Source organism: Pomacea canaliculata, linkage group LG2 (assembly GCF_003073045.1).
Source record: "Pomacea canaliculata isolate SZHN2017 linkage group LG2, ASM307304v1, whole genome shotgun sequence".
Lineage (NCBI taxonomy): Eukaryota > Metazoa > Mollusca > Gastropoda > Architaenioglossa > Ampullariidae > Pomacea > Pomacea canaliculata.
The window spans coordinates 39,340,332-39,366,873 of record NC_037591.1 but is presented as its reverse complement, the minus strand read 5'-3'; the positions used below and the strand labels follow the sequence as shown (position 1 = coordinate 39,366,873).

The window sequence follows — 26,542 nt, the reverse complement described above, 5'->3', positions numbered from 1 at the left end:
TCCGTGAGTCCCGCTTCCCGCCTCGGGTCAAACATGGTTCAAGGCCGCACTCCTCCGTTCCAGCAGGTCACCGCCCACCCTGCTGGTCAGCCTGTTGATTACGAGCGTTTAGGGCTATCGGCCCTGGACCCTTGTTACTTGTAGAATATGTAGATGTGATACATACGACAACCTTATTTGATACTAGCTGTTGAGTTGACGTCCATACACTGCTTCATGATTTTGGCTGCTATCGACTAGAATATTGAATACCTGTACTTATTTTTATAGTACAAGAGCTCCGAAATAAATAGCTGCTTGATTTAGTTAATCAACCCCGCCAGTGACTGACCGTGTGGTGTACAGTAAATCATCGTTGAGTGTCATTGATTTTGAATGTATTACTATGTTTGTTAACAGGTACTGATGATGGGTTCGTTACATATCTTTAAACAGGGCATACGTTTTCTTATCAATGAGTGTTGTATGATCATTATGCACATGGTTGTTTGTTGACATGTTTACAAAAGCATTCATCCATTCATTCGTGTTTTGAATGTTATACATAGCTTTCTGCGTTCTTTAATTGTTCAGTCCACGTTTTCTTGGTATATTAAATTTATACTTTTCCTCAGCATGAAGCAATATAATTTGAGTACGTGCATGTAGGTAATAATTATAGGTACAAGAGAGAGAAAGAGATGTGAGCAAATGAGTACACATTTATCTTAAATAACTGCTCTTTCTGTCAATGGATGGAGGCTGTGATATACAACACCTGTCAGGTCTCAACGTGGTCTTGCAGCTTATGATCTCCATTTTCTGTCTTTATCTATTTTTTCCAGTTTTCCTTTTTTTAAATAGAAAATGTAGCTGTTCATAGACATGAGAGATTTCAACATATCCGAAACGAAATACAAGCATACACTGATATATATATATAAGTATAGACTGTTATGCATTCACATAAAGATGATTGCAGTTTTAACATGCAGAGGAGCGCAGACGTCATTACACGAACTTACTCGGCTACAAGCAGTAATCATCATTAAAAGTTCACCAGGTACATTTTGGTAATCACATTTTCAAAATTAAAATCCAACATGAGATAAATAAGTATAGTCATAGTCAATAACAAACATATTTATATCTACATAGTAAGCCAACAATGGAGTACGCGTTATCCAAAATCGAGCGAACGTTTTAAAGGAAAATCCATCATGTTGAGCTGAAATTATCTAAGACGATGGCAGAAAGGGGATGAGGAACAAAGAAGACAAAACCGCAAATTTTGTCAAGACATGCGAATGATTAAAAAAAAAAAGTCACTGGCTTATCCACACACAGTGGTTCCACTTGCTTTTGTCCTCTCGGGGGAGATGTCACACCGAACAGCTTCAGGTAAAAGACATCTATGTTACCCCCAAGAAAAAAAGTTTTAGCTGTTGTGTGGGCTTTTGGTGTCGAAAGGTTGTAATCAACTTCTTTTGTCCAACATTCGTTGAGGTTCGTGTAAAAATCCCTTAAGAACATGTCCTGTCGTAGTTTGATTAGTGATAAAACAGATAAGTAAATAAATACTAACGAGGGTCAAAATCGATTGAACTCTTGTCCGTGTTGTTGATGATATTATTTGTAAGGTCTGAAATATGCACGCCCTGTATCAGAAAAATCGTCACACACGGTCTTACTTCTGGGGTACGGAGAGAGCCTGGGTGTAGGAGGAGCTATCCGCCAGTCATTCACAAGGCCGCAAGTCTGGACTTGATGAAGCGAACGGCCAGCATCTGAGGACGCCTCTGGTATTCCTCCAGCAAGTCGCTCTTATTCTTCGGCTCTTCCGACACCAGCCGATCCACCAGGCACACGCACGCCACTGCCGCTGATAGACACGCACACAGATGTAAAGACAGACACGCAACGCAAAAATAAACACATACACACGAAGTATTTGTGCACACACCCATACACGCACGTATACATGCAATCGTTTGAGTGATGTTTTCGTTCTTCAGAATAGAACTTACAAATGAAGTTAACACCTATAGAAACCATCTTGACAACATGGACATCCTCGTTATAGCCACACAAGACATGTACAGCACGGACAACGACTTACAGCCCACAATGTACAATATCGACAGCTGCACCAACCCCAACGCCCAGCTGTAACGCACGCAGTGATGACGTCACATACCTCGGATGCCCACCGCATGGCAGAGGGCCAACACCCCCGCGGATTCCATCTCGATGTTCCTGACCCCCAGTTCTCGCAGTCGTAGTAGAAAGGTCACTTTGTCCTGCACGGTGAACGAGCACAGCGCCCCGTCCAGTCGCGCTTGACCTGCGCGTGCCACAGAAATCAACAAGACGTCACGACTTCCGCTTCCGGACCTGACTAAACCACTCCTACGTTTCAAAATTATGCTGACCACGAAACTATTTTAAAAGTACGTGTGCGGTAAAGTTCTAGTCCCTACTTCGTCTTGTCTTACCATAGGATGATGCTACTCCGGGAGCCTAGCAACCCTTCAGATGTTGATTAACTAGCACTCACCCTCCCTCATCAAGCCTGGCTTTCGTCTCCTCCCCAATCAACATTGCTCCACTTTATACCTCACCTCCTAGAGTTGGTTAATTACCTTCGTAAAAGTCATCAGTGCACAAGGTCGTGCCAACGATCGTCGGGAAATGATCGCCGACCTTGGCGCAGGCTTGAAGTTCACTGACGAGGTCGAGGTCGGCCACGACGGGGCGCTCTATGGGCTTACCCAAGACATTCTGGAGACATTTTATGCCATAAACAGAAGAACTGGCTAGGAAATAGCTATGTGTTTAAAAAGGAGAGAGAAATAGTTAAACAAAAGACTAGTAAAGAGTAGCATGTGAGGGTAGAAGGTAGGAGTAATAAGGATAAGCAAGAAAACGTGTGTAACCTTGGCCCAAGGTAACCATGACAATCGGATTCATGGGCAAAATATTTGAACTTATATATATATAGAGAGAGAGAACAGTATTATATATACTTGTGAAAACATTCATAACAACAGTAGCAGAGGTACATAACTCGTAGTATACTTTAATGTGTTACTCAAGAAAAGGACATCTTTCACTTCATCATTAACGGCTATTATCTCCACCAATCGTTCCATTCAAATGGTCAATCTTAGACAAACATGGCTTCTTGTCTAGCAGGTCTCTTGTCTCTTCCCTCCCATGCAACTTTGGAAATTATTTTTATTCATCGACACCGAAACTTCCGCCAAGATAAGAGTGGACATCACCTCCAGTGGCAGGAACGACTCAAATCTTTCAGGTTTTACACAATCGGAGTTGCACAAACCCCAGATTAATATTTTCTTGATTACTGGTCCGTTACAGACTTACAGTCAATGAACGTGTTGTTGCTACACACTTGGTTTGTTGTGTGTTCAAAACCAGGTCAAGTAACTCTTCATTTTCTCAAGTGGTCTACTCAAAGTCGTGATATGATTGATCGTGACATCTCTATCGAAAATAAGAGCTTCTAGGGTTGATTCCAATGTCTTAACGAGTTTAGGGGTGAGGGCAAAGATTACCTATCTTAGAGAAAATATCTTGTTAACGTACCCACGTGTAAACATGTCTGAGTTGACCGTTGACAGCGCCATCTGAAATTATCACTGTGCCCTCCTCCACACCTTTGAAACAGACAAACGAAAGACGGGATATGAAAAAAGAGTGAACAAATAAAGTGGATTTAGTTTCTAAAGTATAACTGTTTCAACTGACTAGTAGACGGACTCGAGGATATGACGGTAAAGACGGACGAATGCTAACAAACACCAGTAATAATATTACTACAGTTATTATGGTCTCACCCACGCCGCCGCATGTGCCAATTCGAAGCAATGTGACATCCACGCAGCCCGCCAGGTGAATCAGCTTGAAGAGCTCGTGCAACAGCACAGACGCGGAGGCCACGCCGATCCCATGCTGGATAAAGTAAACAAACACACAATCAAACATAAGTTTAACTTTAAAGGTAAGCTTCAAATCAACTGAGTCTCATCAGTCTGTTGCAAGCCTCATAGTGCATTGTGGCCTCTAACATTAGTTACAATAAAGATTGAAAATATGCCTAGTTCTCTAGCTCAGATGATTATTTTTCAATACCACACTCTTTCCCTTTGCTGCTCAGGCTAGAAAGAAGAATAAAAATAAATAAAGATGGCCAAACAGCCCTGAATGCTGTGAACGTGACAGAAACTCAGTCTAACAGCTAAGATGAGACTTTCTCAGGTAAATAATCACAACAAAAGGTAGAATTACAAACTACACAGGACAAGTTCAGGAGCAGCAGATAGATGGAAATGAGGTGGACTGATGTAGTGACCAAGCTTTGCACAGACTTACACTGGCGCACAGGACAGGGCCGACCTTGAAAAGCGAGTACCTCTCAGTCTTTGGGCTGCACCTCATGACGTCACTGCGGCCGTTGAGAAGCAGGCCCAGCTCGCCGGCCAGGTGCTGCGCTAACTCCTCCATCCGACTGGCGGTGCCACCGATGCACACGAACTGAGGCAGACAGCAGCACTGTGACTGGCATCTTAAAGTGCTACAGGCACATGGACATTTATTCACACTCATTATTACTAGCACTATCACAACTGTCATTACTACTACTATTATTACTACTATTACTACCTTAACATCTTTAAATGTCGCGGGAATATCTGTTGTGGCGCTGCTGATGCCAAGATGATACAGGAAATGCTCTTGTACATGCGCAAGATGGGATTCGGCAGACGATGATTTGTCCCTGAACTGCGAATAAAAAAAGAAGCCCAAAGCATAAACAAATATGTTCATCAGTAAAACTAAATAAATGACGTGATAGGTGTATAGGTGTTACAAGAAAACAGATTTTAAAAGAGGACAGGCAGGTATTTTATTGTGTTTATTTCGATCAGACAACCACTCATCGAGAGACAAGATGGCAGACATGAAGAAGTCGGTTCATCGAAAGAGGCATGATGGCCTTTCAGCACATCTTATTCCTGGTTATAAGGTTTGTTTACTGTTATCGTAAATGAAACGTCTTCAACAATAAAAACATTAGTGACCTATTAATAGAAGCAATATATCGAAAGTTATGTTGGCCAGGTTGTACACTTGCAGTTTGCAATAAATCGGCATGTTTGAAAGGAGGTCATGGATGTGATGGCTTAGTGCAGTGTCTGGTAATAATTTTTGGAAACGAGAGCTGTCAGGCTAGCAAGTGACACAAAGGACACTTGTCCGTATGTGCTAACATTTGATGGCCATGTCTCTCCGTCTTTTTGATGCCCCCTGCATTGAGCTGGCTCGCGCGTGCACACACATACACACACCGTAAATCTTTGCATATGTGCTGAGCTGTCCTCGTCGAGATTATATATTACATGTCCTCATTTCATTCCACTGGAAATTGCGATAAAGGATTAAAAAAAAGGCTATAAACGTTTTGGGTTTATCGCAAAGTGCTGAGGTCGGTAACCTCACAGTGCGCCCTCACTGTTGGCACAAACTGTCACAAAAATAATCGGAAACATTATGAGTAGTCAGGGGGAACAGAACGAGGAGCTGGCGGGCCCAGTGGTACAATCAATGAAAATTCGGCCACTGTTCTCTTTCCAGGATATCAATGATGTCCTCGTCTTTAGGGTGGACATCTGGGTGAGTTGCAAGACACAAGGTCTTCCGGGCTCGAATGGAGGCCCGTCAAGGGAGACAACGCAAAGCGGTGAAAGCAACCACAAAGTGTAATGTCCATACATTAGAGACAATTAAGGACTAAATAAAATATAAAACTAATCCTTAATTTGAAAGTTCAAAATTTTTGACATAAATCATATTGAAACTAATCTGTCAGCAGCAGATGAAGTCAAAGCAACACTAACAGCAGAGGTAATAACATCGTCAAAGGCCAGAGGTCATCAGTAAGGAATATGTTGACCACAAACAACAACAATACTGGTCGAAACACACTTGCTGTTCTTCCTATTCCTCTAAAAGAGAATTAATCTATACATGGACAAGGTGTACTTACTTGCAGTCAGCAACACCGTCGCACCTGATGTTGTTGTTCTCCATCTTACTGGAGCACAGTTCTGGCTGGTCGCCTGGCCGTCCCTCACTCTTCTGACGTCCCGCTATGAACTGGTACTTGGCCTACAAACGCCGATAAAAGTCGTTCCCCAGCAGATAGTAAAGAAAACGACCGTGTTTTGAAAAACAACTGTTTATACGATGCGTTCTGTTGCAAAGCACTTTGAGGTAACGACTGAACAGCTGGCAGCAACAATCACTGTTTACACGAAGCGGTCTCTACTGTCCCGTAACTGTTATTTTGTCGGATATATGGTTTCTTAGGTAGTAAAGTACTTCTTCTCATCGGTGATTTCACAGAGTAACAACCCTGTGAACACGTGAACCCTGTGAACATGTTTTGTGACAGATCACACCCGTTTGAAGAAGTGATGAGTTGTTCAATTGTATAGCAAATGTCTTTTCAGACGAGAAAACATTTTACGCTGACCAATGAAGCCACATGCGAGGTCCACATGCGAGGTCGTTGTCAGCATTAGGAAAGGTGCTTTGATGGTCGGGGCGGACCCCTAGGATGGATGGGACCACATACCAGCCTCATCTTTCTCTCTTCTAAGTCGGAAGAAGTTCAGTACTTACGCATAGAAAACAATGCTGCTGAGTTCAGAGACAACACTGATGTTTTTGCTTGGTTATGGCAACTTTTTTATGCTCAATATTTTTTACACTAATGATCGTGAATATTTGACTTCTTTATTAAATTCATTATTATTTTCAGTTCAGTTGGGTTATTAGGTTTAATTTAGTTGTCAAACTGCAAAGTTTAGTTATTTTTATTATCTAAGATTGCATTTATCTGTAAACAGTTTGAACAAACCGCCTGTTGCTATTCTGCGTTGACAGTGGCTGTTAAGAGATAATGAGTATTAACTTCTAACTTCTTATTAACTTCTCAATACTTTTACTTTAATGGAGCCAATCATATTAGTGCTTAATTAGCGTAGTTTGAGTCTGGAGCGGGAGGCAAATGGGAGATAACTCTTGGCAAAAAATACGGAGTTGTTGTTCTTAGTGGTCTATGTGTTGGAGTACTTCGAAATACTCGAGACATGATGATGATGTTCTATTTGTAATGCGCAGGTATCCATTCAGAAGAATGCTCACTGCGCAGCAAAAAACAAAAAAAAAATATATAAAAAAAGGAGAAAAAGATAAAGTGAACAAACATATAAAACACCAAAAAAGTAAAAATAAAGACAGAAGTGTTGCTTGGTTGTTGAAGTCTGTCTTAAATAAACAGATGGGTCTTCAGTCTTTTTCAAAACGTGGTTGGTGAGGTGATGGTGAGAGTGACGATGGCAGAGCATTCCACAGCTTAGGTTGAAGGCCCTGACTCCAGTGCGCTTCCTGTTGGTGTCTGTCACTGCAGGGAGACAAGCGTGACTGGGAGCCTGAGCGACGGCTACGTGACATGGTGTCACTCTGGTGATTACACGAGTACGTCCCCGAGTTCCATCTAAACGCCTTGCATGTCTGAGCAGGCACAAACGGTATTTATTTTACTTGCCTGCTGTAAGACATCAAGTGCCTTCGCATGTTATGATTTATGAATTGAGTAAGCGTTATTATATATATATTTAATATATTTTCACATAATCATAAATAAAAGTGGTATAAAAGCTGTTCTCTCTGTTGAGTCGAAGGAAGAAACTTTTTACTGCTATGGTTTTTTATGAAACAGATTCTTACCCAATAGGAAAATCTCCCTTGCTTTTAAATGTTTATATTTTGATGTGCATGAGAACTGAACTGAGAATTACAATTGTATGTAGACATTATAACTTACCTGGCAAGTCCTTCAGACATGACCGCCCTGTCTGGCAGATGGAATGCACTGAGTTCGCCCTTGTGAGCAAATGTTACGTAGAGTTAAAAATACTTACCTATATCGAAAATCCTGTCCTCAAGAATTTTTTTTTTTTTTCCAAAACGAAAGTTGATTTTCGTGGAACTCAAGCGGTATCGGTGTTATGGGTATTTAATGTACAGATGAATGGAGGTACAATTATAAATTAATCATGACCTGACTGCTTTGTCGTCTGCTAATACTTTCTTTCCAGTCAGCTTATCCTCAAGTGTGGATTAGAAGGTCGCTGGTTCAAGCCCTGCTCGGATACGTGAATGGATCAACTACCCTTGCCTACTAAGCAGCTGTTCTGCAATAATGGGGTACTTGGTTTATCAGAAGAGTAAAAATACGGTGGGAAGAAGATATCTTAATCCTCTTCGCCCATACCATAGACATATATGAACCAGCTTAATTCGCTGCCACTTTGGATTTTGCTTCTTGACCATGGAATCCCTTACCCCTTTACCCTCCTACTTTTAATAAATCACATTTTAGCATCAGCTCCCATTAATTTTAAGCACAGTCGGAATAACGATACGTTTTTTCTCCCATTTCCTAGGTTGGGATAAAGTTAGTCGAAACATTCCTCCCGAGGGCTTTCGCCAACACGCGTCATAGGCTCTTCCGAAGAGGGATCATCCCCTACATGCTCTCGTGCTTGTGTTGTATTTGCGGTTTCTGCAGCAGGAGTTGTTTTGCAGGGAGGGGTTGCTAGCCCCAAGCCCAACCCTCCTTCATACAGGCTAGGGACCGGGGGGTTTCCAGGCTGAGTTAAGAATCTAATTTGCTCGTTATCTTCGAGTGTCCTGCAAAGCTTGCCAGTTTGCTCCCCCTCCCCTCTTCCACTTCTACCATTTGTCTTGCAACAGTTTTGCCATTTTTGTTCCTCTGTAACAGTCTTGCCAGCTATCTTGTCTCCAACTGTCGTGCGTAAGCCCTTCTAGTCTGCGTGGGACATATCCTTGATTTTTTTTTTTTTAACTGACTGGAATCCTCTTATCTTGCCTCAAGAAAATTAATCTTCGTTAAGCCCATTCCTTGTTCCATGCTACTTTTTTTTGACCGGTTTCATCTTGCGCATGGCTGATTAGAGAACAGGTCTGGAGCTTATCGCACCATCGTAGACAGGTGAATCATCAGCCACAAGATAAAAGCTCATGACGACTATTTCACTGATTAGAAAGAAAATACACAGAGCCGAAAATTCTGGCAAAATTGTTATCTTCCTGCAGGCTGAATAATGTCCGTTTGGTTTTGATTCACTAGAAAATCGATTTAAAAGAAAAATATATTTATAATTACTTAATTTGCTTACTTCTTATCGTGATAAAGCCAGTATATAGTTTCTGTCAGTGGCTATAATGAGCAACATTCTGCATTTTCTGCATTATTTATAACATAAATCCTCTGCAAATTTTCTTTCCGTTTAGCTATTTGTTAACATGACTAATTCTGTTTCAGAGAGCTCAGAACAACCCTTTTCAATTAGTTTTTCTCTTTTGGAAAGTTACACACTAATGAATGTTATGTAACCATTCCTTTAATGGGGAAAAAAACCAAAAGAGATTCGCAGGTCCCACCGAGATTTGAACTCGGATCGCTGGATTCAGAGTCCAGAGTGCTAACCATTACACCATGGGACCTTGCCTATCGCTCGCAACATTTTAAAGGTTTATAACCTTAGCATGAATCTCACAAACAAGGCAAATTCTTGTCAGACGGTTTGTGTATATAAGAAAAAGTGTCACGAGAACGACTACGTGTGGATATTTATAAGGCACAGTAGTATCAGTGGAGCCTAGCAAATTGAAATTGCCATGAGTGACGAAATGGCAAGTGAAGAATGTAAACATGAATAAAGGAGGAATTACTGTTCGGTCTGTCGTCTGTCAGCCACCAGTCGACTTTAACGTTCGCAAGCTCGACCACGCATGAAAAATTCGACCATTGATCACAGATCCTTCCGACCCTGCCATAGCCCATACCGCCCCACAACCTGAGTCAAATCGTCCCAGCTAAGTTCATATCGCCCCTAGTAGGACCACATCGTCTCAAACCCGAAAGACAGAAGTCTATAGTTTGATTGCTATAAGAAACATGCAGCATAACTAAACAATGAGTTACCCACGCGGCTGCTGTGCTACTTAAAAGTTTACTTTTGGGGAAATTAAAATTTTGAGTGTATAGAATTATTACTGAAGCCTTACAGTTTTTTTAATCTGATATAATTTGTTTTAATGCGAGATACAATGACTTTTGCTCTTTTTAATGCCCTTGCAAGCTCTCTCTCACACACACACACAGACAAATTTACATAATAAAGAAATAAAAATGACGTTAACAAGAGATAATTTAATTCTTATAAGCACTTAGCACTGTGTTATGAATATATGTGTACACACTGAAACATATCATCATGGTAATGCACACCTCATTGGACTGCGATTTAGTAGGCAACTCCACAAAATCTCTTCTCTGGTTGTATTTGCCCTGAATCAAAGCTGCAGCGGCATCATATCCTCTAGGATCACTCTGTGTAACGTTGTCATTGCATAGATACTCTGCATTATGATTTACACTAAACTCTGAACCACTTCTGCCATTTATGATTACCAAACTAGCAAATTATTCAGCATATTCCAGAGAACAGCACTGGAATGACAAAGATATTCAGATCTGTTGGTCAGATTATTAGGATACCCTATGGTTAAGAAAAATAAAAGACTGATGAATATGACAACATTAAAAATATTTTACCATGGGATCCACGTCTTTGAATGCTGATGTATTTACACTGCTCCATCAATCAGTCCAATTAATTGTTCATCTCCTATAAAAATATTCCAAACACTGATCCTCAACAAACGGTCAAACACCAGCACACATTTTAATCCCCACTCACAACAGGAATTAACACACCATCTCCTAAAATCATTCTCCCTCCACATTCTTTCTTTCATCTAACTCAGTCTCTGCATGTAAACACTGTCCTTAAGCTAAGAGGAAACGACAGGCATGAAGTACTGAAGTGAAAAGTCATCATGCATAAGGTAGAAATGCACCAGCCGACTGTCAATAATATCTGCAAGATAATGAAACAAAAATGATGTAAACATATAACTCTATCTGCATATAATATTTTCAACCTGATTTTTATATATCACTGAATTATACATTCTAGGTTAGTTAAGGACAAATGTACTTACTCTTTTGTTATAATTATCTTATAAAGCAGTTCATTTATAAACAACTTTACCAAAAATATGATATATTTCAATCAAACTGTTGTTTCTTCTATCTCATCGTTTGAACAAAGGTCCATAGGTCAATTTACCTCCCTTGAGCTGGGAGAGCATTCATAGATAGGCTCCTCAAGCAGTGATCAAAGTGGAGAAATGGTTCAAAATAATGCACAAATTATGTACAGGACAAAGCTGTAAGCAATGAACGAATAGAGGCAACTAGCAACTGATTAAATTTCACTGGTGAAGTAGATAGAATACAGATCTCCATGGATGGAGGCACATGCACACACACATAGGATGATGCTATCAATGTTTTGCATGTTGCTTTTCCGAATTAGCAGTTGAAAGGAAACAACAAAAACTGTGAGTGAGAGAAGGGTGCCACCCTCACAGAAAGATGACCCCAATTTTAGTGCCATCCTACTCCTTAATGACCAAAGATCACACGACTACCTTTACCCTTTTTTTATGTAAACTAAATGGAGCACTTCATCAGTAACAACTTTAATCATCCCAACAATTAATGATGATTGATGATACCAATTAATCGAAGACGATGCTTTAAATGATTAGTGAATAATAATAATAATTTTAAAAAAATAATAAACTTAAAATAAACAGTAGAAAACTGCACCATTATCTGAAATGACATGTTTCCAAAATGATTTTGAACTATTATTTGAGCTATTAAATAACCTGATAAGACAAGCTGATTATCAGAAACATTGTGAGACAACACACTTAAAATAATCCTTTTAATGGATGATACCCATGGATAGCAAAACAAATCTCAAGTCAGAAATTATAAAATCAACCCTTTCCTTTATAGTGACTGTTTAGTGCACTGTTTATGGCTTATGGCTGTCTTAATTCTAGAGACAGCCCATTACAAACTAGCTTAAGAAGTATGCATATGAAAGTTTGGTTCATTTGTTAGACAGCACTATGGCTACAGAGCAGCTTTAATGTCTGTACTCACTGCAGATGACCCTGTTAGGGTTGACTTGTTGGCTGGAAAGGAACTGTGCAAATCGCTTGATATCGATACGGGCTTGTACAAAATCGGTTGGATCCTGTTGCGATATTCCTTTGTCTTGTCTGCCACCATCTCCACCATCTTTTTCTAGAAAGTACACATATTTTATTCAGAACTCTGCAATTATCTTTTACAGTTTTTACAAAAACATTTCATCAGTCCTGTTCTATTTTCATCATCATCATTCCTTGTTACTCCTCAAGGAGCATAGGGCCGCAACAACACCTCGCCAGCGAACCCGGTTTTGGGCAGCCCCCCTCAGTTGGGCCATGTGGTTCCGGCAGCCTTTGCCTCGCTCTCTACTGATCTTCTCCAAGTCTGTTTGGCCTTCCAACTTTTCTCTTCCCCTGCGGGTTTCCAGTCAAGTGCCTGCCTGGCAATGGTGTCAGCCGTTTGCGCAGGGTGTGTCCTATCCAGCCCCACTTGCGCTTTTTGATGTCTTGACTAGTGGCATTCTGGTTAGTTCTTTCCCACAGGCTGCTGTTTGAGATCCTCTCAGGCCATCTTATTCTCAAAATATGGCGAGGCATCGGTTGGTGAAGGTCTGGAGCTTGTTGTTGATGGTGTTTGTCACTCTCCAAGTTTCAGAGCCATACAGTAGGACTGCCTTCACATTGGTGTTAAATATGCGGGTCTTGTTGCGAAGGGATAATGCTCGGGAGTTCCAGATGGGGCGCAGACTGTTGAAAGCATGCCTGGCCTTGTTTATGCGGCTTCTGATGTCTTCGTCCGCTCCACCATCCTTGCTGACGATGCTCCCCAGATATGTGAAGCGGTCTGTTTCTAGGATGTTCTCGCCTTGAAGTTGAATTGGAAGTTCTTGCTTGTTGTTGAATTTCATCACTTCGGTCTTCTTTTTGTTGATCTTTAAGCCGGTCTTTTCTGCTTCCTCTGCTAGTTTGCTCAGTTTGGTTTGTGCATGCTGCTGCCGATGAGATAGGAGACTAATGTCATCTGCAAAGTCCAGGTCTTCTAGCTGTTTAGTGAAGGTCCACTGGATACGGTGTTTTGTCTCTGGGTCGTCTTGCGCATAACCCAGTCTATGACCATCAGGAAGATTGTCGGTGATAGTATGCAACCCTGTCTTACACCAGTCTTCATTACAAAAGGTTTAGTGAGTCTGCCATTATGGATAACTTGGCAGGATGAGTCTTCATACAATCCCTGGACGATGTTTATGGAATTTAGGTGGAATACCATAGTGGTTCATCAGTCTCCAGATGACATCCCTGTCTACACTGTCGAAGGCCTTCTCAAAGTCCACAAAGGTTATATAAAGGGAGGATTGCCATTCGATGGACTGTTCTATGATGATACGAAGGGTTGCAATATGGTCAGTGCATGATTTGTCTTGGCGAAACCCTGCTTGTTCTGGTCTCATTCTCATGTCTAGTGCCTTCTTCAGTCTCTCTAGTATTATCCTTGTCAGGACTTTGCTGGGGATGGACAGCAGCATGATTCCCCGCCAGTTGTTGCACTGGGACAGGTCTCCTTTCTTTGGAGTTTGACCAGGTGGCCTAATTTCCAGTCTGCTGGGATTAGCTCTTGTTCCCAGATCTTGTGTAGGAGGGCTGTAAAATTGTTGCTGTTGTTTCTGGGTCTGCCTTTAATGCTTCTGGAGGTATGCCGTCCGGGCCTGCTGCTTTGCCATTTTTCATGCTTTTGATAGCTTTGATGATTTCTGTCTTAGTGGGAGGGCTGGTGTTGACGTGAAGTTGTTCAGTTGCTGGTGGTATGACAGGTAAGGATGGTGGATGGGGTCTATTCAGCATCTCTTCGAAGTACTCCATCCAGCGGTCTCTTTGCTCTGCATCATTTGTTATGGTCTTGCCGTTTTTGTCTTTCACTGGCTTGTTTGAGTTTGCGCTCTTGCCTGACAGAGTTCGTGTTATTTCATATAACCTCTTCATGTTTCCCTGTGTGGCTGCTGTCTCTGCTTCTCTGTTAGTTCATGGGTGAAGCGTCTCTTGTCCTCCCTTGCCGACCTCTTCACTTGGCGATTGGCTTCCAGTATTTCGTTCTGAGACCTTCTTTCTCTTGCTGGTCTTGGCACTGGTTGAGCTTCTGTTTCAGTCCCTTTCTTGATTCAATCTTTGCCCAGGTCTCTTGGGTTATCCATTCCTTATGTTTTCTTTCCCTCTTTCCCTAGAACATCTGTACAGGTTGACTTCCAAATTCTTTTGAGTGTTGACCAGTGTTCTTCCACAGATTCTTCCGACAATCCTGAAAGGGCCTCGTACTTATTCTTAATTTCACAGTTATAAATTTCCCGTGTCCCTTGTTCTTGAAGTACTGGGTATTGAACTTGTGATGTGGTCTGCCCGCTGTATCAATGAAGGACTTCAGCTTGATCTTGAAGACTGCTATTAGAAGCTGGTGGTCTGAAGCAGCATCTGCTCCTCTTCTCACTCTGACATCTTGGAGACTCCTTCTCCACCTTCGACCAACTGTTATATGGTCAATCTGGTTTTCCGTTTGGCCATCTGGGGAAGTCCACGTTGTTTTGTGTATATTCTTGTGTGGGAATACAGTGCCACCAATGACATGGTCGTTGAAAGCGCAGAAGTCTATGAAGAGCTCCCGTTTTCATTGCAGGTGCCGACGCCATGTCTTCCCATGATGAGCTCTCTGTTGGTGTTGTCATCTCCCACTTTGGCATTTAGGTCTCCATGATAATCTTCAGATCTCTTCTTGGTGTGCGGTCAAGAAGAGACTGCAGGGAGTTATAGAATTCTTCTTTTTCCTCTTCGTCTGCAGCATTCGTTGGTGCATAGCACTGGATGATGGTAGTCTTCCTTCCTTTAGCATTGAATCTTGCAGACATGAGCCGTGATGAGACTGGCTCCCAGGCCCTCAGCGCCTTTGTTGCCTCTGTTGACATCAGCAGTGCTACTCCCTGGGAATGGTCGTGGTCCAGGTCTTTGTGGCCAGAGTACAATGATGGTTTCCCCTGATGTTAGTCTGGCCTGCCACTTCCATTCCATCTGGTTTCACATAACCGAGGACCGTGATATTATATCTTCTCATTTCCCTCGCTACTTGAGCTGATTTTCCACTTTCGTAAAGGGTTCTGATATTTCAGGTCCCTATCCTGGTTTTTGCCTTGGTCGTCAGAATGAGTCGGCATGCTGGCTTCCCTAGGCTTTCACCAGCCTGCGTCATGAGCTCTTCTGGAGAGGAATCTTCCTGACCAGGCCCCTGTTGCGATATTGTTGCAGTTTCTGTAACAGTTGATGTTTTACTTGGATGGGTTGTTAACCCATAGCAAAACCCCCAACCTGGAGGGCCAGGGTGCAACATTTTAGTCTGGCCTCTACCCTGACAGACCTGTTCGGCTTGGTTGGACCTGCCAGGAGCACAAGGCTCCCGCCGACATAGCTCTGTGGGTCGTCGAGGCACACAAGCCACCACACCACTACAAGGTAAGTTGCACCAGTTGGTGGTGGGTTCTATTTTCATAGCTAATAAGAATTCAAAGATAAATTATTGACTAGGTTTAAAAGTGTTTTAAATGGTTTCATTTCAAACTACAGTGGAACCTCGGTTAACGAACTTAATCCGTTCTGGAAAGCTGTTCGTTTATCGAAATGTTCGTTATCCGAAACAATTTTTTCCATAAGAAATAAAGGAAATAGATTTAATTGGGTACCATCCCCTGTTGACTCGCTAATATTTGAAAGTTACAGGCTATATAGGTATTTGTTTAAATGAGAACAGTTATAATGCAATATAAATGGAGTTAAATAAACATAAAAACATTAACTAAAGCATTTCAACATCAGAAAACTTGTCGTTTTGACGGCGTGGTTGGAAGCAGGTGTGGGGAGGAAGTGGTGGAATTACTGCTTGGATTCCCCCTCCATGAGCACACGTGACATTATAAAATCGGGGGTGACTTCCCTTTTCTGTAGCTTTGAGGTTAAAGGAAAACACTTGTCCAGTGTCTGCTCCTTCTGCCTTTTTTGTAAAACTCTTCGGTAATACGACATCACATTTCCGACAGACGCATGCCACCTTCATACTTTGAAATCATTTCCGTTTTCAATTCATTTGTTGGGCGCTTCCTTGTCATTACCTCACTACTATTAATTGCTCTTAATCTTCTTTGGAGCCATTATTGAGGATTATCATTAAAATAAAGCATAAAAATCACTAAATAAGAAGGATGTGCACAGACAAGGAACGACCGATCGTAACTGTGTCTCGAGCGCGAATGAACATGCTGGTCGGTCACGTGTGGTTCACGTGGCTGTTCGTTATCCGAAATTTTGTTCGCTATCCGAAATATTCGCTATCCGAGGTGTTCCCTAACCGAGGTTCCACTGTATAAGCTCCTGAAAAGTAATACTTTAAGAACAAGACAAATTTAAAGATGGATATTTAAGATAAGTGTCTTGGCTTTCTTAATCCGAATGATCCATTTTATCAGTTTTGAACAGACAGTTCATAAGGTTCTTACTCCATGAGGGGTTAAACAGGTCTTTAAAATGGGTGTTGATTGCAACCATGTCTGTTTCTACTGACAACTTCATCTCTCCTTTCTGATTTGCTGACAAAATCTGCAGCAAAGATTGCACACATCATTAACATGAAAACATGATGACGAAGGGAAAAATGGATTTAAAAAGGAGTCTATCAGTGTCAAAACAAATATGTTGAGAAAAGTTCCATGTACCACTGTGAAACAAGCCACTTTCCAAGGACAATTTTCCTAAATCAATGCCGTCAATCCCAGCCACATGGTAAATAGATATCTCCAATGTATGTCTTTAAAAAACAGCAGAATAAATTTTACCTATAATTTTAAACTTCAACAGTTGTATCAACTTAGCAAGCTATCTTCATGCAAAATCAAGTTTTCTTACCATATAGTTACTTAGACTTTTCATCTTCTCAACAACATTCTTCAACAATTTCAACACAGGCATTGTGATGCTGACCTAGATAAGAAATCAAGTATTGTTCACTTCAAGTGCAAGTACACAACATACATATAAAATGAATATTCATAATCAAGAATAGAAATAAAGACTGGTGGAGTTAAACAGGGGTGTAGGGAAGAACACTGAGGAAAAGACCAAAATGAAACCTGACAATTTTAAAATAAGGAGAAGCACACTAGTCACTTTGATTAAAATTTTAACTTTAAAATACCTTGAAGGGAAAATTCATCTGACAGAGTACTGGACTTGAAAGCCTGTGAATGGTAAACTTGCCTACCACTTACCAGGTATGTGTACCTGATTTAAAGGGAAGGTAAAAACTAAAAGGAAGGACTGTGCTCCACTTTTTACATGACATGCCTTAGACATGGCAAGCAGCTTCCAGCTCACCAGTGCCAAAGCTGCAAGGTTATGGGACTTTAACTTTTTACTAAAGTTTTGCTGCTGTTACTGACTACCAATTATTTCCTAACATTCACCAGTCTGATAAGTGCATTCCTTCAGGGTCAAGTGTGGAATGAATGTGTGGAGCAATTCTGTGCTGTATAAATCTTTATTAACTTGCTGAACCATGATTTGTACTGTGTAGCAGATGTTGTAATAGCTGTTGATGGCTTGATACAGTGACATTACATGAAATTGAAAATAATATGGACAAAACGTACATCAAAATTAGGTATCTCTGGTTCAGTGTAGTCACCCCAGTTGCGTCGTTTGATTATTGTAACTGGAATATCATGAACCACAAGCCGCTGGTATGACCCAACTGAAGGCTGAAACAGTTAGGTCACAAATTAACATGTACAAATCCATTATTTCTTATATGAATTACTGATATTTTATAACGACCAATAATAAGCATAAATGCAATATTATGATAAGTTATTGTTGTTTTATGTATTATTTGGGACCAACAAACTGATTTCTCATTTTAAATTAGATGTTACATTCATATATACATTCATATTGCAAACAACTTACCAACTCTACTTCCACCGTCAGACATGGTGTGTGTTTATTTGTGAGCTTCAGTTTTATCCATCTTGCTGACTGTCCTGTTTTCAATGCCCTCAGGACGTTTTCTGGACATAGCTCTAGGTAGATTTCATTGGCCTCAGGTGTGACACCTTGCATTGCATACTCATCACAAAAATGGCCCTAAAGAGATGCAAAATTACTTGAAATGTAATATTACACATACACAAACACACATACCAATACATACACAGTGACAGAATTCCTTTGTACGGCCATAATTACCTGTGGGAGCTCACACCATATTCTAATACCTCCACTGACAAACTGCTCCGATAGGATGAAGTAGAGTTTGTCACGGGTGATCCGCAAAGTGCATAGTTTGACTAGTTTGGCAATGGTGCCAACAATGTCTGCAAAAGAAGCAGCATGAAGAAGAGTCCCCACTTTCATAACTTATGTTTATGTTACAAGAAGTTGAAAATTAGTTCCTACAAAATCAACAAAAGTAAATTATAAAATACAACACAGAAAGAGGAAGATATCCAATAACGAAGTACGCAAGTATTTATGACTGAAAGGAAAAACAAGACGGAAAGTGAAGCAGCGGCAGGCCGATATACTGATTTGAGTGGTGCGGACGAATTTTGTTAAATGTGGACACTCGTTGACTTTCAATTTTACTACCTAATTCTCTCTGGTATGTGGAAATGGATGTTTACATACCGACAAAACGGAGAGAAAGAGATGACAAAGGTCAGTTAAGGTCTCTGATAGTGATAGTGACAGTTCTAAGATCGACACAGTGCACTCTGAGTCATGAAAAACGTAATTCACATCTAAGACAGATATGTAGGACATAAATTAGACGCCTTACGAGTGCAAAGTTAGAGGTAAATAAGGGCTCACTCGTAAACTGATGTATACATGTTACATCTACAAGCTTTGCTCGAAATTTCATGCTATCTCGGGATCTATTTCGATTCGTTTAGAAGTTCCTACTTTCCCGCCATCTTGATTCAGCTAAAGCTACCACTTTTATGAATTGCTCAAATGGACATTCGTTGTTCGACTTTTTTTTTTTAACTTTCGAATGTCAGTATATTTTGTGTATCCTTAGTCGAAAATAAAAAAGGGTGGCAAATCTTAAAAATTTATACAAACAAGTGCAACCAAATGCACTTTCGCATTTATAGATATATTTGAGCCATTTGCAGAAATAATTAGTGTACGAATGATATCGGACAATTTGAGGAATGAGCAGCAGTTGTAACTTCAACTGTCCCGACGGACGTGTAATACAAGTTCGTGCTGTCATTGTTCAGCACGAGAATATCGCCAATCACTTCAAACCAAAACCACATCGCCCAGCATTATCGACCACGGCCCAGAGTCAGTGGCGTAGGCAGCCGCCCCCCCCCTCCAGGAAAATACAGGGGGGGCAGGAATATCCTTTTGCCCCCCCCCCCCAAATATTTGAGACGTAATTCCTCACAAAGAGCAAAGAACAGAAGAAAGGTAGGGGAACGTAGAGAGGAGACGGTCATCACCGTGCGAGTGCGAACGCCGTTCACTGTCAGCAGGGAGTTTGCCCCCCCCCCCAACGCCGAACATCTTCCTACGCCACTGCATTACTGATCATTACCCATAATTTGTCACCAAGAGGCTAGCCGGGTGGGAGTACGGAAAAGAAGGTAATAAAAAAAAAAAAAAAAAAAAGGTGTGTTGGGGACGGGATCTGATCTCACGGCTACCGACAACTTATAACTTCAAAGAAAGTCCTTTCCTTGTTGTCCTAACGATGGCGCCGTCAAATATACTCGGTTTAGAAAAAATCCCGAGACTAAGCTAAACATTGTGTTTGTCTCACCTACTGGTTGCTAAGAAAGGAAAGGGAGCTGTACTTTGAAACATTGTCTGACGGGAAAACAGTTCCAGTCTTGACCCTGGCAGTTCCCCTTCTTCTCAGATTTTATCTCATCGAATGTCTCGCTTCAACAAAGGCTTCATGACCAGCCGGCCAATTTCCGGTAAGTGGATTACGAAACTGCTATTTTAGGAAATAACGATGATGATACATTGAGTGGGCTAACTGTGAGTGGTTTACTGGCTCTAGGCTCCTAGAAGAGCTTTTTCTTGTCACTGGGCCAAGCGAACGTGGAACTGAGAGCTGCTATGAAGTAGTAACCACAAGGCTTTATATCAGTTTCATAAGGCTTGATAAGGCTTGATGTAATTTATATCAGCTGCAGGTAATTCTTTTCCGAACTGAAAAGGACGAAATGAATGTCTCTGCCCTGTGACTTATATGTCCTGCATGTCTCCTTTACAAACATTTCGGAACATCTGACTGCAAAGGTTCGACAGCCACAAACAAATCGCAAACGTCTCACTTTCGAAGAGGCCAACCATCTGTGATATCATTTGTTTTAAATCGGAGAGGGAATCAACACCACGATGCCCAAACAATAAGGAAAGTGGAGAAGAGAATACCCAAGAAGAGGAAAGATACAGGGAGGAGGATACATGGAAAGTGTGGACAGCGCTGGTGTGATTAACTCCCCATGGGCTTTGAGAACCGTGAAAAATGGACAGAACTGGTGGCGAGGTCACCGTTGGTCAACGAGCATGAAAGCTGGGTCACATGACAGTGATTGTCACTGCCACCTTACAAACTCAGCTTCATCTCCATGTTCGGTGAGATGGTCGAGGAACTCGGGAAAATGTGCTTCTGGGAAGAGATGGAGATGAGAAATGATGTTACAAAACCAGATGCGTAGGTAGAAATAGTAGGTTGCCATGAGAACGCTGCAGTAGGTAGAAGTGGTATTCGAATATTAACGTCTCTGTGGTAGCCTGTAAGTCCAGATGTAACTGTGCTTTCAACATGATCATAGACTTACAAAATGGTGGAAGCAGCACACACACACACCCACTTATCTTTTTAGTCTTCTTTGTCCTCCTAGTGCCGCAACCATACCACCCCAGCGGATCCGGTTCTGGGCCGAGGATCGATCTCCTCCTGGTCTGTCTCCGAACCCTGCGTTTCATCTGTGGGTTTAAGTCCAGAACTTGTCTCGTTAAACTCGGTGTCAAATTGCAATAAAATCAAATTGTCAACCGTACACTGCAGTCTATGTAAAAACTTATTAAATACATTTTTTTTACTAAAACAAGGATATCGGCCGGCAGCTCTTCCTTGCGATGTAAGTGTAGAAGCAGGACTGAAGTATCGTTGGAAGTCAGAGAAACATTGCAGTGTACTGCTGACGTCAACAATGTCTGTAAGACACAATAACAAACACGTTAATGCTTTGTACAAAGCCAGGATAGTGTGTTTTCACGAGCAAACCGTCGATGTCGCAGTTGAAGATGTGAAATATTTTCACGGGTGAGTCCCGTGCTGTGTCCTGGTGACCGTAGCACGGACACCTCGTGTCGCGTAGTCACTGGGTCAGTGAACTTATTCTCTCCCTTGTCTTGCTTGTGTCTTGCCGTCCACACAAAGTCCTCGACATTATGGGATAGCAATTGTCATGAACTGTGCAGGACAGCCATCTTGTCACTTATTTCTTGTTGGTGTTCTTTGTAGGTACTGTTGTCCATTTTTCGATGTCCTCCATTGACTGGGCAGGCAACTCTGACCACGCGTACAATGATGTCTGGAGGGGAGAGGATCGGTAGGTTGTTGCCGTCTGTCACTCCGATCTTGTTCACTCCATTGAGTATGACGTGTGTGTTCCTGGCAGTTGGAGGTACCTAGGGGACAGTAGCAGGGTGTTTGTGGTCCGTCGTGCACTAGTCATCTTCGTTAACAGCAGCCTCGTTGTCGATGACGTCACCGGTTCTGGGCAGTGTGCGTCTCGGTTCAGCGGATATGTTCATTGTTGTAAACGGCGAACTTGACTTTTTCACGAACTTTACACACGTTAGTTGGCAACGGCTGTATAGCCTGGTGGTGAAGAAGGAGGTCTGAAGACTGAAAGGTGGTGTGTTCAAATCTGACAGAGACAATAAAAAAGAGTGAAGTGAGTGAGTGAGTGAGTGAGTGAGTGAGTGAGTGAGTGAGTGAGTGAGTGAGTGATGAGTGAGTGAGTGAGTGAGTGAGTGAGTGAGTGAGTGAGTGAGTGAGTGAGTGAGTGAGTTGAGTGAGTGAGTGAGTGAGTGAGTGAGGTGAGTGAGTGAGTGAGTGAGTGAGTGAGTGAGTGAGTGAGTGAGTGAGTGAGTGAGTGAGTGAGTGAGTGAGTGAGTGAGTGAGTGAGTGAGTGAGTGAGTGAGTGAGTCCCTGAGTGAGTGAGTGACTGAGTGAGTTGAGTGAGTGAGTGAGTGAGTGAGTGAGTGGTAGTGAGTGAGTGAGTGATGAGTGAGTGAGTGAGTGAGTGAGTGAGTGAGTGAGTGAGTGAGTGAGTGAGTGAGTGAGTGAGTGAGTGAGTGAGTGAGTGAGTGAGTGAGTGAGTGAGTGAGTGAGTGAGTGAGTGAGTGAGTGAGTGAGTGAGTGAGTGAGTGAGTGAGTGAGTGAGTGAGTGAGTGAGTGAGTGAGTGAGTGAGTGAGTGAGTGAGTGAGTGAGTGAGTGAGTGAGTGAGTGAGTGAGTGAGTGAGTGAGTGAGTGAGTGAGTGAGTGAGTGAGTGAGTGAGTGAGTGAGTGAGTGAGTGAGTGAGTGAGTTGAGTGAAGTGAGTGAGTGAGTGAGTGAGTGAGTGAGTGAGTGAGTGAGTGTGAGTGAGTGAGTGATGAGTGAGTGAGTGAGTGAGTGAGTGAGTGAGTGATGAGTGAGTGAGTGAGTGAGTGAGTGAGTGAGTGAGTGAGTGAGTGAGTGAGTGAGTGAGTGAGTGAGTGAGTGAGTGAGTGAGTGAGTGAGTGATGTGAGTGAGTGAGTGAGTGAGTGAGTGAGTGAGTGAGTGAGTGAGTGAGTGAGTGAGTGAGTGAGTGAGTGAGTGAGTGAGTGAGTGAGTGAGTGAGTGAGTGAGTGAGTGAGTGAGTGAGTGAGTGAGTGAGTGAGTGAGTGAGTGAGTGAGTGAGTGAGAGTGAGTGAGTGAGTGCTGGAGTGAGTGAGTGAGTGAGTGAGTGAGTGAGTGAGTGAGTGAGTGAGTGAGTGAGTGAGTGAGTGAGTGAGTGAGTGAGTGAGTGACGTGAGTGAGTGAGTGAGTGAGTGAGTGAGTGAGTGAGTGAGTGAGTGAGTGAGTGAGTGAGTGAGTGAGTGAGTGAGTGAGTGAGTGAGTGAGTGAGTGAGTGAGTGAGTGAGTGAGTGAGTGAGTGAGTGAGTGAGTGAGTGAGTGAGTGAGTGAGTGAGTGAGTGAGTGAGTGAGTGAGTGAGTGAGTGAGTGAGTGAGTGAGTGAGTGAGTGAGTGAGTGAGTGAGTGAGTGAGTGGTGAGTGAGAGTGAGTGAGTGAGTGAGTGAGTGAGTGAGTGAGTGAGTGAGTGAGTGAGTGAGTGAGTGAGTGAGTGAGTGAGTGAGTGAGTGATGAGTGAGTGAGTGAGTGAGTGAGTGAGTGAGTGAGTGAGTGAGTGAGTGAGTGAGTGAGTGAGTGAGTGAGTGAGTGAGTGAGTGAGTGAGTGAGTGAGTGAGTGAGTGAGTGAGTGAGTGAGTGAGTGAGTGAGTGAGTGAGGTGAGTGAAGTGAGTGAGTGAGTGAGTGAGTGAGTGAGTGAGTGAGTGAGTGAGTGAGTGAGTGAGTGAGTGAGTGAGTGAGTGAGTGAGTGAGTGAGTGAGTGAGTGAGTGAGTGAGTGAGTGAGTGAGTGAGTGAGTGAGTGAGTGAGTGAGTGAGTGAGTGAGTGAGTGAGTGAGTGAGTGAGTGAGTGAGTGAGTGAGTGAGTGAGTGAGTGAGTGAGTGAGTGAGTGAGTGAGTGAGTGAGTGAGTGAGTGAGTGAGTGAGTGAGTGAGTGAGTGAGTGAGTGAGTGAGTGAGTGAGTGAGTGAGTGAGTGAGTGAGTGAGTGAGTGAGTGAGTGAGTGAGTGAGTGAGTGAGTGAGTGAGTGAGTGAGTGATGAGTGAGTGAGTGAGTGAGTGAGTGAGTGAGTGAGTGATGAGTGAGTGAGTGAGTGAGTGAGTGAGTGAGTGAGTGAGAGTGAGTGAGTGATGTGAGTGAGTGAGTGAGTGAGTGAGTGAGTGAGTGAGTGTGAGTGAGTGAGTGTGAGTGAGTGAGTGAGTGTGAGTGAGTGAGTGAGTGAGTGAGTGAGTGAGTGAGTGAGTGAGTGAGTGAGTGAGTGAGTGAGTGAGTGAGTGAGTGAGTGAGTGAGTGAGTGAGTGAGTGATGAGGAGTGAGTGAGTGTGAGTGAGTGAGTGAGGTGAGTGAGAGTGAGTGAGTGAGTGAGTGAGTGACGTGGTGAGTGAGTGAGTGAGTGAGTGAGTGAGTGAGTGAGTGAGTGAGTGAGTGAGTGAGTGAGTGAGTGAGTGAGTGAGTGAGTGAGTGAGTGAGTGAGTGAGTGAGTGAGTGAGTGAGTGAGTGAGTGAGTGAGTGAGTGAGTGAGTGAGTGAGTGAGTGAGTGAGTGAGTGAAGTGAGTGAGTGAGTGAGTGAGTGAGTGAGTGAGTGAGTGAGTGAGTGAGTGAGTGAGTGAGTGAGTGAGTGAGTGAGTTTTTTTACGTAATGTGCGAGTGCGAACGCCGTTCACTGTCAGCAGGGAGTTTGCCCCCCCCCCATCAACGCCGAACATCTTCCTACGCCACTGAGAGTTAGGTGAAACCCTTTATGACCAAAACCTCCCAGCACCGAAAATGTATCGATACAAAGTGTGTGATCACTGATGACAATTAGTTTTTTCCCGTCAAATATTGCCAACAGAGCATTGTGAGTTTGTTTTTATTTACAAACAACTATAAAACATTTGCCGGCAACAGAAGTGCCCGCATTAGTGCCGTCAGCTTCTCGAGCTCCAAGTCTCTATAGCTTGTTGTTCGAATCGAGTTGTGCAAAACTAATTTGGGTGAGCCGTAAAATCCGACAAATTGCAATTTTTTGTTTGCATTTTTGCTGCTTTGTTTTTTCACAAGCGACGAATGATGTTGGGGAAAAATATTCTGGTCATTCATATGTGCTACTCATTTATCTACAAATATTGAAATAATGATATGTCAAGGCATAGCTATCATTCTCAAAATAAAAATTTAAATAAGTCAGGTCAGGTCAGGTCAGTCCCATGCCCGGTCCGGGCGTAGGGGGGACCGTCCGGCAGCAGCAACAGACAGAATTTTCCACCCGGTCCTGTCTTGAGCAGATGAGAGCAGGTCTGGCATCTCGCGTTCGGTCCATTCTTTAATGTTGGTGACCCAGCTTTTCCTCGGACGACCACGACGACGGCTCCCTTCGAGGTTCCTGTAGGATCGTCTTGGACAGGGTGTTGTGGCGGGTGACGTGACCGAACCAGGCGAGCTTGCGCCGCTTCACTGTTGCCAGAAGGGGCTCATGTGGGCCCACGAGGGAAGTTACGGTGCTCCGTACGTATGCGTTGGTCTTGTGTTCGCGGTACGAGATGCGGAGCAGCTTTCTCAAGCACTTGTTCTCAAAGGCCTGGAGCTTCTTTTCCGTTGCGGCAAGCAGCGTCCAAGTCTCGCAGCCGTAGAGTAGGATTGACACTACGAGGGACTTGTACAGCCTGTGCTTGGTACTGAAGCTGATTGAGTTGCTTCGCCAGATCCTATCCAGCCTGCAGTGGCGTAGGAAGATGTTCGGCGTTGGGGGGGCAAACTCCCTGCTGACAGTGAACGGCGTTCGCACTCGCACATTACGTAAAAAGGATGGGGGGGGGTACTGCACGCACGCACGTACACAGTATCACAACACGCTGCTTTATTGTTAAAAGGCAAAGCAGCATTAAATAAGAAAAAACAAATTAAAGAATGACTCCCCGGCTAACGCATTCACAAGAAATGTGATAAACGTTATAATCATATAAATCATATTAATCAAGGTTGGCAAGTCAGTGTGCCAAAAAAACTGCGTCTTCGGTGATTCTATTAATGAACTCCATTGCAGATCACCCTCTCTTTAATACATGCATAATGAGACAGTTATTCAAGCGCGTTTGTGTCATGGAACTTCTCAGGTATGTTTTTGTTTTTTAAGGAAGAAAAACTGCGTGGGAAAAACAAAGGTAAAGATTAATTAAGCCTACTCACCAGCGGCTCGTGACACGCTTTGTTCTATCTCAACAACAAACGGCGGGGAAAATACGCTGGTTGCTGGAACCCTCTTCTAGACACCACGCCAGTTCCAGCGACAGTCCACACAGCACGTGGCAAACCCCCGACTACTCCAGAGACGGGCACAGGTCTCTCCACCACCGCAAAAACTCCGCCGTCCTCCCAGTCCTGTGTGGCAGGTTCTATAGGCTTCGAGAAACCTCCAGAACCTTTCCCTACCCACAGGGACCAGCGTCCGCGAGATAATCCA

The 26,542-nt window shown here is 42.8% G+C and overlaps 2 protein-coding genes and 1 non-coding gene across 3 annotated transcripts; all 3 read right to left on the bottom strand.

The window, feature by feature from the left end:
* Positions 1-545: 545 nt before the first annotated feature.
* Positions 546-6,649, bottom strand: LOC112556038 (uridine phosphorylase 1-like). Its single transcript, XM_025224651.1, has 8 exons — positions 6,641-6,649; positions 4,666-4,785; positions 4,375-4,536; positions 3,840-3,954; positions 3,589-3,659; positions 2,622-2,760; positions 2,177-2,323; positions 546-1,861 (listed from the first exon to the last, which is right to left on the bottom strand). The coding sequence occupies exons 1-8, from the start codon at positions 6,647-6,649 to the stop codon at positions 1,722-1,724; spliced, it is 903 nt and encodes a 300-aa protein (XP_025080436.1). The 3' UTR covers positions 546-1,721.
* Positions 6,650-9,528: 2,879 nt separating this feature from the next.
* Positions 9,529-9,600, bottom strand: Trnaq-cug. The gene has a single exon. It is a non-coding gene; the product is annotated as a tRNA-Gln (tRNA).
* Positions 9,601-10,294: 694 nt separating this feature from the next.
* LOC112557779 (checkpoint protein HUS1-like) lies at positions 10,295-19,595 on the bottom strand. Its single transcript, XM_025227817.1, has 8 exons — positions 19,066-19,595; positions 18,442-18,569; positions 18,163-18,339; positions 17,847-17,954; positions 17,104-17,178; positions 16,698-16,797; positions 12,182-12,325; positions 10,295-11,039 (listed from the first exon to the last, which is right to left on the bottom strand). Exons 1-8 carry the CDS (start codon positions 19,115-19,117, stop codon positions 10,954-10,956), a joined length of 870 nt encoding a protein of 289 aa, XP_025083602.1. The 5' UTR covers positions 19,118-19,595; the 3' UTR covers positions 10,295-10,953.
* Between the last annotated feature and the right edge of the window lie 6,947 nt (positions 19,596-26,542).